The following is a 20,340-nucleotide window of genomic DNA, read 5'->3' as shown; positions in this document are numbered from 1 at the left end:
GTTTCTCAAGTTTCCTTATGTAGAAAGTTGTATAAATATCATTCGAAAACTTCTGAATTGTTTAGAAATAATTATTTCTGAAATTATTTATTTCATATGTATCTTGGAAATATCTGTAATTGAGCAACCAATCTGTTGGAAGAGAGAATAAGAGATCTGCCTTAAGTATCTAAATTCCTGCCCTTCCTGGCATGTGGAAGTACATAATTAACTTCATTAACCTTAGTAGTGTTTTCGTTAGTGGCTCAGCTTTTCCAGATTCCTTCTTCCAAGAGCTACTTACTAGTAGATAAGAGGCCCTTCCTATCTCTGTTTTGTTCATGTTCACAGGGAATTAGTGAAATGAAAAGGTATGTTTTCTTTTTGAGTAGTGCTATAGTAGAATACCAAATACAGACAAAATGAGAGACCAGCATTTAGCTATCGTTTATAGCTATTTCCTAAAGAAATTGGAGGTGATTTATAAATTTATTTGTTCCCAAAAGCAATTTGGATGCAGTAATATGTTTACTATTATGACAATCATCCATATTAGGCAGAGTTTTTTAACAAAAAAACTTTGCAGAAATTATTTTTTTACATTATGCAGTTATTTAAGCTCCCAAGCCTATGAAAAAGATAAATAGATGTTAGTAGTTCAGTAACAAATCAGTGAATGATCCCAGCGTGAACCAAAGTGAACATATTCTCTCTATAAGATTTGGGGATTTATTTTGTGGGTTTTTTTAAATAAACTAAACCTTCAAGAGAATCAGTATTTTTGTTCTTACTTAACTTAGTTTTTTAGCATAAGCATAAATTTACCTCTTTTTGGTTTTTCTCTTGTGTTTCTGTGTAGGTTTCACTTTGGCTATTATCTCCCACCTCTTCTGTACCAGATGTGCAATGTTTGCAGCTAAACTGCTCACCCACATGATGGTAGCTTGTTTGGGTACTCAGGTAAGAAAAAAGACTGAAGTCTCTTAAGTGTATATTAAGTACAGCTTTACTTTCATTTTCTTCTCTTCTCTGGCCATGTCTGAACAGACATCCTTTTCTTTTCCACAGTGTAAACATTTTTGGAAAATGTAAAAATTCAACATATGATACCTATAATTAATCCATTATTCACATCCTATGTTGGGAATTCAATTGAAATTATACATTTTCTGAGAATGTTTAGAAAAAAACTTAAGGATAATATAGCCACATGAGAAGATAGACCTGTGGAATATATGTGGAATAATAAATGTGTTGATGATGGATTTAAAAGAGCTCCATGATTTCTATCATTATTTATTAAACAGATTAATGTCAGTAATCATAAATTTTGTGGAAGAAGTTTATTTTGAGAAGTAGATGGTGGAAGCTCTTTTGCAGTATAGTATTTGTAGGAAGGAACAATTATTAAAAAAATTTTAGAGAATAAACTGTAAAATCTCCTAATTCTCTCATGCCGATTCAAATCTGAAGTAATAGAATGTCAGCAAACTGAAGTAACATGTAAAAAAAGAAAATGTCACTCAATCCTATGAAATGTAACTTCCTCAGGTTTGGTACATCTGGTGAAGTGGAAAGCTATGAATAACTTCAAGTATCTTAAAATTACTTTAGGGAAAAAATCTTTAAGAATGGGATTTTATGTATATTTTTAATGCTATAAAAGTTATGTAAATTAAAATTTAAATATATGACAAAGGAAGGGGTGCTGAAAGAATTTAGGCATATTAGCAGGTGGGTACTTAGAAGAGTGTGACATCAGGGAAATACTCCATAGGTAACTGAAGCATCTGTCTGTTATCTGTAACAGTTCAGCCACTGGCATATCTCTCAGAAAAGTTTTTGTATACTGCCATGGTTAGTATATGATTTTATTCCTGCTGCCTCATGAGCTCATGTTTTTCTATATGCAGTGGAGTGCATTGGTAATGTTCGTCACTTAACTGGACTTAAAACAGAAGGAGCAAGAAAGTTCCTTACAACACTTCTAGATATCAGTGGATATCAGTAGGTTTCTTGCATTTTAGGGTGTAATTTAATATCTCAGTCCTTGATTTTTTGAGATACACACAATATCTTTTAATTGTTCTGCATAGATATGTGGAAAGCTAGGTTGTTCCACGAACCTCTAATGTGCATTATTTCTAGTGTACGAACATGCAGACTTAATTTGGGACACACAGAGGTAAAGACTTGCAAAGAATAGTGTGTCAGGATGATACAAAGCAAGGCTACTGAGAGCTTTGTAGCACATTTTACAGCCTAATGATAGATTTTGCAAAATCTACTTTTTCCTTTACAGTGAGTATCGAATTGTCTGTGTTCCCAGAATAGTTTGATATTTTGCATATAATTGAACTATCCTTATCCACGTCACATTCTTTCTATCTCCAGCACTTTCCCATTTCTTTGGCAATATGTAGCATTTTCTGTACAGAAAAACTTATTTATTTTTATTTTACATAAGCTGTTTTGGTTTTTTGTTCTATAAGGATTCCTTACCAGGTGTTTTGGATCCACTAAAACACCTTAATTTACACAGAGAGTTGCACAAAATGACAGATAGAAAAGGACCTCTGGAGCCATCTTGTCCGTGATCAAACTTGGACATGTCGACTCAGTTGCCCAGGACTGTGTCCACTTCGCTTTTAAATATTCCCAAAAATGGAAACTCCACAAGCTCTCTGGATAACCTCTTCCAGTGCTTGGTCACCCCACAAAAAGCATGTCCTGGTGTTTAGGGGGAAGCTCCTTTGATCCAGCTTATGCTTGTTGCCTGTAGTCCTGTCACTGGGCAACACTGGAAAGATCCTGGTTATGTCCACTATGCACCACTACAGGTATTTATATATTTGGATAAAATCTCCTTGAGCCTTCTCATCTCCAGGATGAAAAGTACAAGCTCTCTCAGCTTTTCCTCACAGATGTTCCATCCCTTATCTTGGTGGACTGTCATTGGACCCTGTCCAGTACATCCCTGTCTCTTTGAACTGAGGAGCCCAAAACTGGACACAATACCCCTGAGGTGGCCTCACCAGTGCTGAACAGAGGGGAAGGAGCACCTTCCCTAAGCTGCTGGCAATGCTTTACCTGATGCAGTGCAGAGTACCAGGAGCCTTCCTTTCCACAAGGGCACATTGCTGAATCATCTTCAATTTGATATCCAAAAGAACACCTATGGCCTTTTCTGCCAAGGTGTTTTCCAGCTGGGTAGCTTCCAGCATATATCCGTGCCTTCATTCAAGCAAAGTTAGTTTTGCTATTTTGTCACTGATTACATAGTTACAATCTGAATTCTGAACATCTTCATCAGTGGAAATCCCACAAGCTCTCTGGGCTATGTAGTCTGGTGTTTAACTACATGTCAAAAAAAATCTCCTAATATGTAGTTGAAATGTAATATTTTTAACTTGTGTCTATTGTCTCTCATGCTGTCAGTGTGTCTCTGCAAGAAGAGTTTGGTTCCCTTACTTCTAGGCATTTTTATGAGGTAATTTGTAACAGTGACAAGATTTCCCCCCTCCTGCACTCTTAAGACTAAAGAGCCCCAGGTCTTCTATATCTTTTGTGGTCTGAGTATCTTGGTGGACTTTGACTGAACTTGCTGCAGTGTGTCAATCTCTTTCCTGTCATGAAGATGTGCTGTGAAGACTTTATGCAAATGTGCTCACACAGTGCTGGAATAGAAGGGATCACTTCCCTTTATGTTTTGCTAGTGTAAGTCAAGCAGCAATAGGAGGCTGTTTGGCAACAAGGCACACTGCTGAATCATGGTCAACTTGCCATCCTCCAGAATTTCAAGTCATTTTCTGCAGATCTGCTGCCTTGCTATTTGGCCCCAGCCTGTGCTGTTACCAGGTATTACCAGCTGTATAACTGCATTTATAGCTTTGTCAGCCCATTATTTCAGCCTGTTGAATTTACCTTAAACAACAGCCTTACAGATCACCTGCACCCAGATTTTTGAGTTCTCCTCAAACATCCAGCATGGCCCACTGTCCCATCATCTATACCACTGTATCCCATTGTATCCCGACTCCTGAGGAGTGCTGCTAGTAATGAGGCTCTATCTGGGCTTCATAGAGTTGATCACAACCCTTTGAGTCTGGTGGTGCAGGCAGTTTTCCAATTACTTTATAATCCTACTAAAATATATCTCAGCATTTTAATGATAATACTGTGAATACCACAGAAACTGTGTCAAAGGCATTGCTAAAATTAAGGAAAACAAAGTTTACTGTGCTTGCCTAAGCTGGTCATCTCCTTTTGGAAGGAGAATAGGTTAGTCAGGCATGATTTTCCTTCATAAATCTATGATGGCTGTTCACAGATACCTGCTTGTCCTTGCCATAGCTACAGCTTCTGGCAAGATTTATGCTATAACTGCCCTGAGGACTGTGGTTAAGCTGGTTGGTATGTAGTAGAGAGGCGTTTTCTCCAGAAATTTAAAGATTCATCTCTATGCCTAAAGGTCAATCAGAAGGAAGGACAAATAAAAATAAATTCATGCCTTACGTATACAAGAAGAATCTTTAAACTTGGTCACTTTCATGTCTCTCTCATACAAGAAGAATCTTTAAACTTGGTCACTTTCATGTCTCTCTCATACATGAAGAGTTGAGGCCTAATTCCACATTCAGAGTTCTCAAAACCCCAAAATAAGCTGGGCAACCCTTCAGTAATGTGAAGGGTCTAGAAAACAGGTCTTATGAGGAGTGACTGAGGCAGCTGAGGATGTTTAGCCTGGAGAAGAGAAGGCTGAGAGGAGATATGATCACTCTCTACAACTACCCCAAGGGGAGCTGTGCTGAAAGGGGCATCGATCTTTTCTCTCCAGTAATGAATGACAAGACACGAGGAAATAGGTTCAAATTGTGCCAGAGGAGGTTTAGGTTAGACATTAGGAAAAACTTTTTCACTGGAAGGATTATTAACCATTGGATTGAGCTGCCTAGGGAGGTGGTGGAGTCACCATCCCTAGAGATATTCAGAAAACGCATAGACAAGGTGCTGAGGGATATGGTTTAGTTTAGTTATGAGCCTGGCAGTGTGAGGTTAGTGGTTGGACTTGATGATCTTAAAGGTCTTTTCCAAATGTAACGATTCTATGAATATCCCAAACCAGAATTTGTTGTACTTTGAGGCATTATTTGTGTGACCTGCCTTGGTTCTCAGTTTTGGTCTGGTTACTTCATAGGATATCTTTATCATCCTTAGAATTACATAGCTGCAGTAATAGTTAAGGAATTTATTTATTTCTTATTTAGTTATTTATTCTGAAGATATGCCGAAGAAGATTTCCCTGATTTAGTGACAGAATTTTTATTCCAGCTGCCAAACTCAGGCCAATGCTGCAGCTGTAAAATGAATGTTACATTGTCGCACATACTCTTGTCAAACAATGTATAGTCAAAGCAGGTACAGCTATGGGAAACACTTCACTTGAACAGCATATTCAGTTGAAATCCAGTTTTCATAAAGTAGTTTGAGTCAACTTGAGTTCAGTTGAAGAACCTAAACAAAGCCATTTTTGCAGCTTGACCTTAATTGGAACTAAACTAAAACATTGCTGCATTTCCTATTTAATGCAGCTTAATTTAAATATTATAAACATAGCGCTTTTCATATAATGATGTGCAAGCTGACAATTTTAGGTTTCAAATAGTAACTCTTGTAATTTTGTAGGTTTCATCACAAAGTTGGGCAGGAGCACAGGCATTGGTATAGGCATGGCTGGAGACCAGCTCACATGGAGGGTACTGCTTCAGGGCTACGTTTAAATAGAGCTGCTGGACCTTGGAGCAGAGGGTGTTGGTGGACATAGCAGTTGGGACTAATCAGGACCATTAAGATCTATTAGTGCTCTCAATGCCCTGACAGAAAGGCAGCCTATCTCATTTTTCTGAGCTCTAATAAGCATCTTAAGCATGGAAGAAGTATTTGAATGTCTTTGGGTTTCAGTCTTTCTTCTCATAAGTAGAATAAATTTTGAGAATTAATAAAAGTGATATAGAGAAAAAACTATTTGAAAAGCATGTACTTCATGGGTGGAGAAACATGGGAATAGTTAAGCCTGGAAAAGATTACAGAGGGTAATAGTTATTAAGCATAGAAACGGCATTATTGTCCTCCCTTTTTTATATACAAAAGCAAAACCAAGACGGCAGACATGTCTGTCTGCTGGAATATTGCACTCAGTTCTAGCTGCTGAAGGACTCTGAAAGTGAGAAAGTTAACTTCAGTTTGGCCCACAGGATTTTCTGTCTGCTATTTTTTGTTTAAATACAGCCCATTTAAACTTTCATATGAAATATTGATCTATAAAGAATAATTTTTGAGGAAAGTTCTTTCTGGCGTGTAAATATAGTAATCTACTTTCATTACAGAGAAAAGCTCTAGCTCTTTTTGTTATTCACCCTTAACCTCTATAATCCATGACTATTCTGATCTCTTTTCCTTTTGCCATGCAATTGTTCTACAAGTTTAGAATGGAACTTTTCAAGAGGATTTTAACAGGGTAACCACTTAGCTGGTTAGCTGGCTTGGAGAAAACAAGACAACTTGGCATCAGCTGTAGAAGGAAAGAAAGTGTCTTTAAGGCAGAGTGAAAAGAGAAGGGGTATGTTTGACAAGAGTGAACTGGACTACTGTGCTAGCTGTTCTGAAGAGCTGAAGGAAAATCTTTTTACAGTTAATTGTGTTGTTAATATGTTGGCATATTTTCAGCCTAGAGAGAACTAACCTGATTAGGAAGCCTAAATTTAACAGAAAATTCTAAATAGAAGATGCTTTTACAGCTATAGCACCTACAGGTATTTGAACAGGATATGTATGATTAGCTATTTACAATTAAAAGTTTTATGGCTTTGATAACCTCTGACTGTCTATAAGAAGAGTTATTTAAGACAGATTTAAATGAGAACTTATTACAGAAAAATCAACACTTCATAATTCCTAGTTTAAATACAAGGAAAATGCTAGTACTTTATATTTTTATCTAGTAATATTTAGGCAGTAGTAGCTGCTGGATTTCTAATTATTCGATCTCAAACCACTCTGGAGAATGAAGTAAGTTGATATTTCTGTGTGTAGTTATATTTTTATCAGAAAAAAAAGCTCAAACAACTAATAAACTTCTGATATTACCTCCTCTGTTTTATACATACATGAATAATTATTTTTCTTCTAATATCTATACTGGACATTAGACTTGTAAATTGGTTTGGGTTTTTTGATTGCTGCCAGTGCAGTAATTCTTATTACCTGTAGATGGCAGTCAAACCTTTTCAAAGCGTCGATCATCCAAGCCTATGCATGCATTACAATTGCTCCCAATAGTTTCTTACTCAATAATGGGGAGTGGTGATTCATAGTATTCCACCTTCACTTCATTCCCGGTGTGACAAGATCTTCCAGTATTAATGGAGGGTTTGTGAAGCATTCAGGAATGAATATTTCACAAAATGCTTGGTGAAACTCATTGGAACGACCTAAAAAGTCTAGGTATTTCTAAAACATTTTTAAAATGCCTTTAAGATGTAACTTTTACTCAAAGAATCACAGTGTCTCTAACAAACATGATTTCCTGAATCATTTGTTAGTCATAGCATTTTGTTTGTTTGTTTCTACAGATTATTATCAATTCATGCAACAATGCTTTACATGCACAAGAGAAAAAAAATACTGGTCTGAGATTTTCAATTTCAGAGCAAATTTAGGTCAAGATTTGTGTATTTGAAAAATTAAAAGTATAATGAGAACATACTTCACAGTCTCTGGGTACAGTCTTACTAATCAAGAAAAAAAAAAAAAAAAAAACACAACCCAAGATTTCAGTCTTAATAGGAACCATGGCTTATGGCTCCCATACTTTGCCTGGAAATTCCCAGGCAGAAATACATGATTAAAGATTTTATGTGTGCCTTGTGTATGTATACTCAGCTTGATGCATCTTGTCAACATTAAATTTCAGTGTGGATGCATAGGCCATTTCTAAAGCACGTGCTGAGGATTGCAAATTACATGAACATGTGCTAAGCTCTCTGTTTAGATCTGCTGTGTGTGTACTACTGAGCTGCTCTGCATATGTGCAGTAGCTATTTCTCTGGAATGTTTGAACATTCTCAGTCTGTTTACAGCAATAATTGTCTATGAATGCCCGGCTATACTTCTGGCCAGTAATCCAAAATTAAAGTCTAACAGTCAAATAGAAAAAAAAAGGCATATGGAGAACTGTGTCATTCTATTTTTGTAAAACAGTAAGTATATGTTTTATAATGTAACCAGACCTCAAGTTCCATTAGCACTTAGCATCGTCATCCATCACTATAATATTTGTAATAATTACCAAGCTGGCAGTGGCAAATTCATCCTACTGTTGATATTGATATAAATGCATGATGAAGAGTTGTACTTACTGTAACTCTTTGAAAACTGTGTGTTATTCAACCTAAGCAGATATCCAAACATACACATCAATTAAGTTTTTGAAGAAGAAATTGTGCAAACAATCCTAGTTTATTAAATATTTATTAAAAAATTTGAAAATGCAGCCTTGGTAGAATTGTCTTTTTATTGTTTGGGTATAATGCTATTTGGAGGAATATAGAAAACACAATTCTGCCAGAACAGAGATAAATTTTAAAGATATATTAAAATTTCCAATAGTGAATGAAGGAACAGAATATAGATAAATGATCATAGATCCTGTAGCTTCTACCATTGTATAAAAGTGAAACTTCTGCATTAACTGGTTGCTTCTGCTATCTTGTTGTTAATCTAAACTAATTTCGAACAAGGGGAATTCTCATATTCCCCCATACATAATAAAAACCCCAATAAAATTGTCATATATACCCAGGTAAGGGGGAACTTGCAAAGCATATTCCAGAATGAGGTGGGTAGGGTGATCCTTTCTGCCATCCCCCAGAGCAGCAGCTCATGTCAGTGAGTAGTTGAGTGCCTGCCTCTCTCATGGCCTCTTAATCAAATGTCTTTGTCTGCATTCAGACACAAAATTTTAATAAAATGACTGTTTCTGAAGAAATTTGCCTGTCCATATGAAATACGAAACTCTTAAGGATTAAGAAGCAACAAATATTTTTGTGCACTACTATACAGTTAGACCGCAGTTGGGCAGGGTCAAAGGATTTATTTTATAAAACTTAATTGTCTTTGGGACAAGTAAGTCTGAGATTTCCTGATTTCCTTGCTCTAACCTGACAGCAGTAAATAATGCTGAACATGATACTATCAGCCATTCCTGAAGTTGGACAACCCATAAGGTTTGAGAGGGTACAAAGGAAACAAAAGAGAAATATATCCAATGATCCAGAATTGGTGCTCAACCTAGAAATTCATCTCCATGTTAATGTGTTTTATTCTTTTACTCTTCAATATGAAATGGTTCAGTAAGGAGAAGGAAGAGTAGTATGTAGTCTTCTTCCACCCTTAGTGTCAATGTTACTGTCTTTGGGATGTTAATAATGTCTAAAGAAGGAAAGCTTCCATAGGTGTTACAATAGAAAGTGGAAAAGCTTTCTACTTCTGTTAGGGGAATATTGTAATTTGCTCAATAAAACTGGACCCTCTCTGTATTTTGCATTATTTGGTATCATTAAAACAAAGAAGACCTTTCTTAAAAGAGTACTCAGTCATTATCTCACTAGGTGGGATGTCATAATGGCTAGATTTCATAAGAATTTTATGCCATCTCACTGTTGCTGCATGACTTGTGTTAAAAGAATAGTGGAAAACTCCTTCATCCTGGGACAAGACATCCATAGGATGCACAGATTGTCCTATGAAGCCTTTCAATGTTGTATTTCCTATTAAAGGAAGACAGTCCTTCTGGTAATCATTTGATCTAAAAGAAATAAATGAGCAAATATTCTTGAAAGTCTTGCTCACCTTACTTTCACAGAGTCTGGAGTCACACTTGAGAGTCAACATTAGACCAAATGATATCAAATGATTTACTTAGTTGATCAAATATAAGAATGACAACTATGCTTTCTAGTAACTTTATCTGTATTTGCAATTAATTTTGCTTTTATAGCAGAGAGTATAAAAATTAGATTAAGTTTCTATGTTTCTATTAAAAACACAGCACTATCCAGCATAGCTAGATAAGACACTTGCTAGGGATATCAGAAGCAAAAGATGTATCAATAAAAGTATTTATGTGGGTAAACTGTTTTCACTGGCTTGTAATATGAAATTTCTAGTAGAGTACAAAACTTTCCAAAACAATACACTATTCAGAGGTGTGTGATCTATATTCCCTAATCCTGCTGATTCTCTGTTCCACAAAGTGATTTCTAGGGGTCTCACCTATTTTATTTCTTACCGTTGTGAGAAGAATTGGCACCTAGACATTTACTACCAGTGACTTTGTTAGTACATTTCATCCTGAATTAATTACTAATTCAGTTAATAATTAGTTAATGAGGAAGAGGCTGAAGTACTTAATGCTTCTGTCTTTAATAGTAATACCAATTGTTCTCTAGTTACATAGCCTCCTGAGCTGGAAGCCAAGGACAGGGAGCAGAATGAAGCCTCCACAGTCCCAAGGGAAATGGTTAGCCACCTGCCACACCACTGAATCATTTACAAGTCTATGAGGCTGGATGGGAGTGGTGGAAGTGCTTGCCAAGCCACTTTCCATCATTTACCAGCATTCTTGGCTAACCATGGATGACCCAGGTGGCTGGAGGTTAGCCAATGTGGCATTCATCTACAAGAAGGATCAAGGAGACAATAAGCCTGACCTTAGTGCTAGGGAATGTTGTGGAGCAGATCATCCTGACTGCTATCACGATGCATGTATGGGACAACAGGCCTAGTCAGCACAGCTTTATGAAGGGTGAGCCCTGCTTAGCTAACCTGTTGTTCTATGACAAGATGACCTGCTTACTCGATGACAGGAAAAACTGGGGATATTATCAAGTGGGAATGTTGGTCTGCTGGAGGTCAGGTAGTCTCTACAAAGGCTGCTGGACAGGCTGGATTGATGGGCTGAGGTGAACTGTAAGAGATTCAACAAGGATCACTGTTGCGTCTTGCACTTGGGCCATGACAACTCTATGCAATGCTACAGGCTTGGCGATATGTGGCTGGAAAGCTATCCAGTGGAAAAGAACCTGGAGGTGTTGGTTGACAAGAGCCAGCAGTGTACCCAGATGGCAAAGAAGGTCAATGGCCTGTATCAGAAATAGTATGTCCAGTAGGACCAGGACAGTGACTATCTACTGGTACTCGGTACTCGTGAGGCTGTACCTCTAATGCTGTCTTTAGTGTCAGGCTCCTCACTCCAAGAGAGACATTGAAGGTCTGGTGCACATCCAGAGATGAGTGAAGCTGATGAAGAGTCTACGGCACAAGTCTGCTGGGGAGCAGCTGAGGGATGTGGGAGTGCACAAAAGGAGGCTGAAGGGGAGACATTCTTGCTCTCTGCAACCCCCTGAAAGGAGTTTGTGGCCAGGGGACGGATAGGTTGGGTTGGTCTCTTCTCCAAAGTAAGCAACAGCAAGACAAGAAGAAATGGCCTCCAGTTGTGCCAGTGGAAGTTCAAATCAGATATTGGCGGGAAAAAAAATCACTGAAGAGGTTGTAAAGTATCGGACCAGACTGCCTAAATGGTGGACTCTCTGTTCCCGGAGAGATTCCAGAGCCATGTGGCTGTGGCTGAGGAACATGGTTTAGTGGTGGCCATGGCAGGGCTGGGTTAATGGTTGGACTCAGTGATCTTAAAGGCTTTTTTCAACCTAAACAATTGTGTGATTATTAGCTTATTTCAGTCATTCATACCAAGTCAGAATACAGTGTTAAGCTCCTGCAGTTTCTTTCAGAAGCTGTTTCAATCTAGTATTAAGTAAAACTGCTTGGGAATCAGTTTATATAACAGAAAATTTCATAGTAGAGTAATATAAATTGAATGTTTTTGTAGCACAGCAATACAGTTTTATGATCAGTAAGGCTCTGTGGGCCCATCTCTATTACATTGTTGCTGCTAGTGAGTCCTCAATATAAAAAAAAAAATCAAATAGTTAAAGCTGGAGATAATCAGGGATTTGTAGGAGAAGAAATTACCATTTGTCCCAAGATGTTAGTGACTTTATAAGCTGTATTGATCACATATGTATGCACATTTTAAATACGTATATAAGGTGTCTTGAGGTGGTAGATAAGACGCATGATGTCCTTCAGAATCTGAGAGTCAAAAAATCCTTATCTCAAGGAGTGAGGAAGGACTGTTACTGTAAAACAACAGGCAGTTACTTTGATCACCTAAATGTCATGTGAGGAACTGGAAAGAGTAGCTTACCCACAGGAACCTTTTGCAACATCTTTCCCTTTTTTTCAGTAGGAGTCATATTGCCTATGGAATTCCATCAGATGTCAAAGTGTTGTAGCTCTAGGGCTTGATAGCAACATGTTTGTCATCTATAGATACTTCAAGCTAAAGCTCAGGCAAAAGTGAAGGCAATGTAGATGCTTAAGAGCTGATATTTCAGTCTAGAGACTGTGGAGATGTAGAAGTGTCTGAAATATCTCTGTGCCTTGGAAAGAGGGGAAGAAGTGCTGTAATAGTCAAAGACAGCTGATAAGGTATGTAAAAAACCTCCCACAAGCACAAAAAACCAAAAACCAAACCCCAAACAAACAAACAAAAAAAAACCCCCAAAAAAATGTAAAAAACTAACCAACCAACTGATCAACCAGAAACTAAAAAATAAACCCAACAAAAAACAACAAAAAAAACCTCTTCTGAAATACTCGTAATTTAAATCTTATGTTACATTTTTTTCATCAAGTAGCACAGATGATTGATCACTCACTGATAATGTATTGCTATGGTGGTACTCATATATTTCCACTGTTGCTATTCATAGAGATGAGGCTACTTTGCCACCCTTGTTCTCTTTTCTGATGTTGAGTCACCATGTGGTGTTAATGCACAGGCTGTTAGTATCTTCTTCTAGATTATCTCCTGGTGTTTGCCAAAACTCAGATATATGAGCAATACTTTAACATATGTTAGAATGCAGCTACATTATCTCACATCTCCTGTCCTCATTACAAACAGTCAAATGTTCTGTTTATTACTTTATAAGAGTATGAGATTTTTATCAGCTAATGCCTTCTAGCTCTTTTTTTTTTTTATTAAACTCTATTTTTTTTCCCAACATCACAAACAGTTTGGGACCACACATGGAGAGGAATAGGCAGGAACATTCCCAACTTGCCTATTCATTGCATTTCTTGGTATCCTACTGTGAAGCACGTTTTACTGCTGCTTCTCTCTGCTTCATGCTTCTCATTGTCATTTTTTCAATTCTCATTCTCATTTTCTGCCTTTTTTCTTTCTCTTCCTTTGTTCTGTCCATTCCTGTGTGCTACTCTGCTTTAATAAAAAGGTAGATATCTATTACTACTCCTAATTAGTACATCTGTAATTTCTCATTTCCCAACTAAGGGCTTTCCTCAACTCTGTCTTGATGCAGAGTAGAACCTCAGCAGTTGCTGTTAGCCATAAATTCAGGCCCTAGCAACAGCTATGCAGTATTAAAGTTTCCAAAACATTCCAAAACTGAGCTTATCTTTTGGAGGAAGAAATCCATAGGCTTTCATAAGCAATATTGTCTCAATGATTTTCCTTTACAGCTACTTAAAATTATACTAACCATTGAATGTTTAGCTTCTGTTTTTACTTCACCACTGTCATTTTGTTTGCTTATTTCCATCTTCAAGAATATGTGCAATAGTGTAAAATAATCTTTTAGTTTCTATTTTTGGCAGTTTTCTCCTGACCTGCCACTTCAGCTATTGTTCCATACACAGTAGATTAACAAAACCTTTTCAAGGCTTAATTGGATTAATTACCAGTATACATGAAACCAGAGAAACCAGGGATAGGAATCTTCACATAGTCAATAATCATGGGTCACCTGGCAAGAAGTAACTTGGAAAGAATTAAATATCTTAAGATTGACTGTGAGTAAACAAGGTTGAAAATCAGAAAAATCTCAGTCTTGAAAGTAAGTTAGGAAATATTTTCTCTTTTTGGAACAAAGAAAAAATCTGAAACAATAACTGAAGGCCTGATTCATGATAGGCGACCTTTTCTTTATTCCAACTGTGAAAACAAATTGACAAAGATTGGAAAGTCACACAGTGTAAATGCATCCCATGAAGATATGTCAGTTTTCTAAATCTAACAACCACAAGTATTTTAACTTCACACCACCTCTTTCATAGGGGTGCATGATTCAGCACAAAATAAGTGAAAGGCAGATAAATACAGAGCTGAAAAGTGTGGATGCAGAACTGTCTGATCTATGTGAATCCTCACAGTACTGTTTATTTCTGAAATATTACTGAAATATTGCAAGTTGTGCTTGAGTATAATCTGTGACCTAGATACAGTAGTGTACTTCAATTAGAGACAATTACATTAATATTTTCAAAAGGTCTCCATGAGAGATAAAAGGCACATCTCTGTAACAAAATCTATCCTCACTTTAAATCATGCTTTTTAATTGGTGCAGATCTTTTCAATCTCTTACCTTGGAGCAAAGTTTTGTGTAGATAGATGGTTAATGTTTTCCCAAACCCTCATCTGTAGTTGCCAAGTCATTAATTCATTGTGATACACAGAGTCCTAATCTTGACATGGGACAAGTTAAAGTGATAGTCATATATTAAACTTTGTGTTTTGTTTAAAGAGGTACCTTGCCTTCTACTTCATGCAAACCAATATATGGCATTAATACTTCGCAGCTCATTACTTTTAGCTGAGATCAGACATGATGGCAACTAATCACTTCAGGATAATTATTAGTTTGGCTTCCCAACTTCAAAGAACAGAAGATTTCAGGATATATTTGATATATCTACTGTTAAAATCTGTTTTGTTAACATCAGACAGGTTTCTTGAAGCCTTACATAAATACAGTTTCACTGGAAAAGGAATGGAATAAAAGCAAATAAGGAAGTTGGATGAAATGACATTCACCAAGTGATTAGTAAGTCTGAAGCATTAGCTTTTCAGCTACCTTCTGTGTTATAAAATTCTATGAATTATTGATGGAAAGGTCACATTTGTCTTCCTCTGCCTGTGTGAATTTTTTCCTCTATAAAGTATTCTTGGATGTGTTTATTTAATAGTTTTAAATGAACTTAACTTTGATGCTTTTAACATTTAGGTTGTAAGCCTTGTCTGTTAGATATTAGGAAGGACTTTTTTGCCAAGAGGGTTATTAAGCATTGGAATGGGCTGCCCAGGGAGGGGGTGGAACCACTATCCCTAGAGATATTAAAAAGATGCATAGATGAAGTGCTGAGGGATATGGTTTAGTGATGGGCTTGGCAGTGTGAGGTGACTGGTTTGACTTGGTGATCTTAAGGGTCTTTTCCAACTGTAACCTATTCTATTCTATTCTATTCTATTCTATTCTATTCTATTCTATTCTATTCTATTCTATTCTATTCTATTCTATTCTATTCTATTCTACTTTGAGGGAGAGAGAAACCAGACAGGATCCTCCTGTGTCAGTCCAGGGAAACCTGTATGTTAGAGTAAGCTGCTGCGCTGCCTCTACACCAATGCACACAGCCTGGGCAATTAGAAGGAGGAACTGTAGATGTGGATGCAGATGTGGGACTACAACCTTACTGTGGTTACAAGGACATGGTGGGACAGCTGCCATGGCTGGAGCACAGCCATGGAGGGCTATGGATTGTTGAGAAAAGACAGGCTAACAAGGCGAGGAGACGGAGGTGCTCTCTATGTGAGGGAGCAATTCATGTGCGTTGAGCTCTACCTGGGTGGGGATGACGAGTGGGTTGAATATTTGTGGGTGAAAATTAAAAGGCAGGGTAAGGCAGGTGATATTGTTGTAGGAGTTTGTTACACGACACCTGATCAGGAGGAGGATGTGGATGAGGCCTTCTACGAACAGCTGAGAGCTGCCTCACGATCACAGTCCCTGGTCCTCATGGGGGACTTCAACCACCCTGATATTTGCTGGCAAAGCCACACAGCCAAGCACATACAGTCCAGGAGGTTCCTACAGATTGTTGACAAAAACTTCCTGTCACAGGTGATTGAGGAACTAACGAGAAAATGTGTGTGCTGCTGGACCTTGTGCTGACAAATAAAGAGAGTCTGGTTGGGGATTTGAAGACTGGGGACAGCCTTCGTTATAGTGATCATGAGATGATAGAATTCAAGATCCTATGTAGAAGAGACAGGACACAAAGCAGGTCCATGACCCTGGATAAGATCCTGGATGGTAGAAGTGCCAATGAGAGCTGGTCAGTCTTCAAGCACCTTTTTCTCCAAGCCCAAGATTAGTGTGTCCTCACATCTAGGAAAGCAGGAAAAGGAGGCAGGAAACCTTCTTGTATGAGCAAGGAACTGCTAGGAAACTCAGGCAGAAAGCAGCCGTCTATGAGAGGTGGAAACAGGGACTGAGTTCTTGGGAAGAGTATAGGAACTATTCAAGGGTGCAACCACAAAGGCTAAGCATTTCTAAAATTAAATCTAGTCAGGAAATTAAGGAAAGGAATAAGAAATTTTTCAGGTACATCAGCTGCAAAGGGAAGATTAGGGAGAGTGTGGGCTTGCTGCTGAACACAGAGGATGCCCTGGTGACAAAAGATACAAAGAAGGCTGAACTCCTGAATGCCTTCTTTACTTCAGTCTTTACAGCCAAGGCCCTCAGGAAGTCCAGTCCAGCAAGGATAGTAGGATGGTCTGGACAAAAGAGGACTTGCCCTGGGTGGAAGGAGAAGTCGTTAAAGATTTGTTGGCCAGACTTAATGCTCATAAGTCAATGGATCCTGATGGGATACATCCAAGAGGCTGATGTTATTGCTAAGCCACTCTCCATGATTTTTGAACAATCATGGAGGACAGGCAAGGTACCTGAGGACTGGAGAAAGGCCAGTGTCACTCCAGTCTTCAAAAAGAGAAGGAAGGATGACCAGGCCAATCAGCCTCACCACCATCCTTGGAAAAGTACAGCTCATCCTGAATGTGGTCACTAACCATATGAAGGAAAAGGTGGTTATCAGGGGAAGTCAACATGGATTCACCAAGGGGAAATCCTGTTTGACCAAACTAATAGCCTTCTACAAAAGCAAAATTGGCTGGCTAGATGAAGGAAGAGAAATGGATGTCATCTGCCTTGACTTCAGCAAGGCTTTTGACACTGTCTCCCACAACATCCTCATCAGAAAACTCAGGTAGTATGGCTTGGATGAGTAGATGGTGAGGTGGATCAAGAACTGGCTGAACGACAGAGCCCAGAGGGTGGTGATCAATGGCACAGAGTCGAGTTGGAGGCCTGTGGCCAGTGGAGTTCCACAAGGATCGGTTCTGGGGCCAGTCTTGTTCAACGTTTTCATCAATGACCTGGATGAGGGGACAGTGTGTACCCTCAGCAAATTCACTGATGACACCAAACTGGGAGGTCTGGCTGATTCCCCAGAAGGCTGTGCTGCCATTCAGCAGGATCTTGACAGGCTTGAGAGTTGGGCAGAGAGGAACCTCAGGAAGTCCTCAACAAGGACAGATGCAGAGTCCTGCATCTGGGAAGGAACAATCCCACACACTCGTACAGGCTGGGGGTCAAACTGCTGAAGAGCAGCTCTGCAGAGAGAGACCTGGGAGTCCTGATTGATAATAAGCTAAACATGAACCAGCAATGTGCCCTCGTGGCCAAGAAGGCCAATGGCATCCTGGGATGCATCACGAAGAGTGTGGCCAGCAGGTCAAGGGAGGTTTGCTCCCCATCTACTCTGCCTTATTGAGGCTTCATCTGGAGTCCTGTGTCCAGTTCTGGGCTCCCCAGCTCAAGAGGGACAGAGAACATCTGGAGAGAGTCCAGTGCAGAGCCACCAAGATGATCAGGGGAATGGAGCATTTTCCTTTTGAGGAAAGGCTGCGGGAACTGGGCTGGTTAGTCCAGAGAAGAGAAGATTGATGGGGGAATCATTAATATTTATAAGTGTAGAAGGGGTGGATATCTGGAGGTTCAGACACCCCTTTTTCTGTTGTATCTAGTAACAGGACAATGGGTAATGTTATGAAGCTGGAACACAAAAAGTTCCATTTAAACATAAGAAAAAGCTATTTCACTGTGAGGGTGACAGAGCCCTGGCACAGGCTGCCCAGAGAATTTGAAGTGTCTCCTTCCTTGCAGGTCTTCAAGACCTGCCTGGACACGACTCTATGTGACCTGATCTAGGTGGTCCTGCTTCTGCAGGGGGACTGGATGATCTCTAAAGGTCCCTTCCAACCCCTACCATTCTGTGATTCTTCTCTCTCTTCTCTTCTCTTCTCTTCTCTTCTCTTCTCTTCTCTTCTCTTCTCTTCTCTTCTCTTCTCTTCTCTTCTCTTCTCTTCTCTTCTCTTCGAAGCATGAATAGAAAACAGGTCTTTTTATCACACGTACAAATAAGAAGTAAGTCCTTTGAATTCCAATGACAGCTGTGGACCAAGCCTGCAGCTGAGCTTTTCTTGCTCTGGACAGCAGCAGGAGGCACTGGGAGTCTCCCACCCAAACCCTGACTCTCTTCTTGCCTGGAAGATTTTCCTTCAAATTTATAGTAAAGTTTTACTAATCTCAGTCTAGTTTAGACACCTGGAAACTATGGGTTGTAAAATAAGAAAACATAGTAAGAGATATCTCTGAAGACAGCTGTTCTTGGCTGTCTGCTTAACATCCTGCTACAGTATGTGCCACTCATCCACATGCACTGAGTTGTGTTAACTTTCACAGCATTTGCTTTAGGTCTTTCAGGTTCAATTTTTTAAATCTTTATATTGAGACTATTCACTCTTGGAGGTGGAAACACAACCTATCCTTTTGCCAATCTAAGTAGAATGCCCAAAGGCATGTATTGTTCTTTCCTCCAGCTTTCACAGTATCTTATCCTTACTAAACTTTACCACACTAAAAAGAAACTTTCTTTGTCAATGCTGACATGCACAGCCTGATAAATGGCACATTCCAGTAGGTAGGTTTTTTATCAAAGGAAAAAAAAAAAAAGCAGGTTACTAGCTTGTTATCTTCAAAATGTTATAATATTCTACAGGATTCTGCTCACATTTGACTAACATGACAGTCATCCCTTTTCAAAAATGAACTGCCTAATTAGTTAACATAAGTTGACAAACGTGACAAATATTTTTATATAAAATGTAAACAAATTATGAGCTTTTATTTTTCAGTAGTTCCCTGCCTCCTTAATTAGTCCTTAGTTGTATGCAGGTTGCTCACTTGTAGCTTCATTATCTTATGAAGTGCTGTACTATTTGTGATACTTTAAATATGATAAACATTATAAAGGAAATTTGAAGAAAAGAACCCACATGAGGAACTTTTAGTATAAAGAATCCAGTCTTTGGCTCCAGCAGATGCCTTTATGTGGTACTACAGCAGCTCAGCCCTATGCAGCCACTTATTCACTTCCCAAACAGTGGAATGGGGGAGAAAATCAGAAGGAAAAATGAGAAAACTTGTGCTTGAGATAGGCTTAATAAATAAAGCAAAGTAAAACAAGGAATTTGTTCCTCATTTCCCATGGACAGGCAAGTGTACAGCTATTTCCAAGGAAACAGGGCTCCTTCATGCAGAACAGTGACTTGCAAAGACAGACGCCATCACTCAAAATATCTTCTCCTTCTTCTTCCCAAGGTTTATATGCTGAGCATGATGTTGTATGATCTGGAGTATCTCTTGGGTCAGTTGGGGTCAGCTGTGTCCCCTCTTACCTTCTTGTTACCCCCACAGCCGCCTCATTGGTGATGTGATATAAGGAACAGAAAATGTCCCAATGTTATGTGAGCACTGCTCTGGAGTAATGAAGACACTCCTGAGTTATCAGCACTGTTTTCTTCACAAGTCTAAAATACAACCCCATAGTAGCTACTAAGAAGAAAATTAACTCTGTCCCAGCCAAAACAGTATACATCCCTAACCATTGAGACACTGCATATTATAAAACTTTCTGTGTTTCACTAAAGCACCTCTCCATCATTACTGATAGTATAGCCACATCCTAGACAGATTACAGAGCTTTGCTAGTCTGTGTGGAATTTTTTATGTTCTTTTCTAGACTAGCTTTTTTTCTTAATTTGTTTAAAACCTGCATTGTCAAAGAATTACTATGGGAATATATCACTTGCAGTTGTCTATATTTTTACTTCATCTGCTAAAATAGCCTTCCTAACTTGAATAGGTGTGGAGCCACAAGGCTGGAGGTAGGGTGTTTTTACTTTGGCATATTTTCTTATGCTGATAGATGTCATCAGAGAAACAATGGTTCTCAATCCACTTTAGCAGTAGAGAT

The 20,340-nt window shown here is 38.6% G+C and overlaps 1 protein-coding gene across 1 annotated transcript in view; it reads left to right on the top strand.

Moving 5' to 3' along the window:
• The window catches only part of ADGRV1 (adhesion G protein-coupled receptor V1), a 270,716-nt gene that overhangs the window by 117,556 nt on the left and 132,820 nt on the right, over positions 1-20,340 (top strand). Inside the window, exon 84 of the mRNA XM_062018552.1 lies at positions 839-939. Within this exon, the coding sequence (XP_061874536.1) occupies positions 839-939 (101 nt within the window). The remainder of the gene's footprint in view (positions 1-838; positions 940-20,340) is intronic.

The sequence above is a fragment of the Colius striatus genome, chromosome Z (genome assembly GCF_028858725.1).
Source record: "Colius striatus isolate bColStr4 chromosome Z, bColStr4.1.hap1, whole genome shotgun sequence".
Taxonomy (NCBI): Eukaryota; Metazoa; Chordata; class Aves; order Coliiformes; family Coliidae; genus Colius; species Colius striatus.
This window is presented reverse-complemented; position numbering and strand designations above follow the sequence as displayed.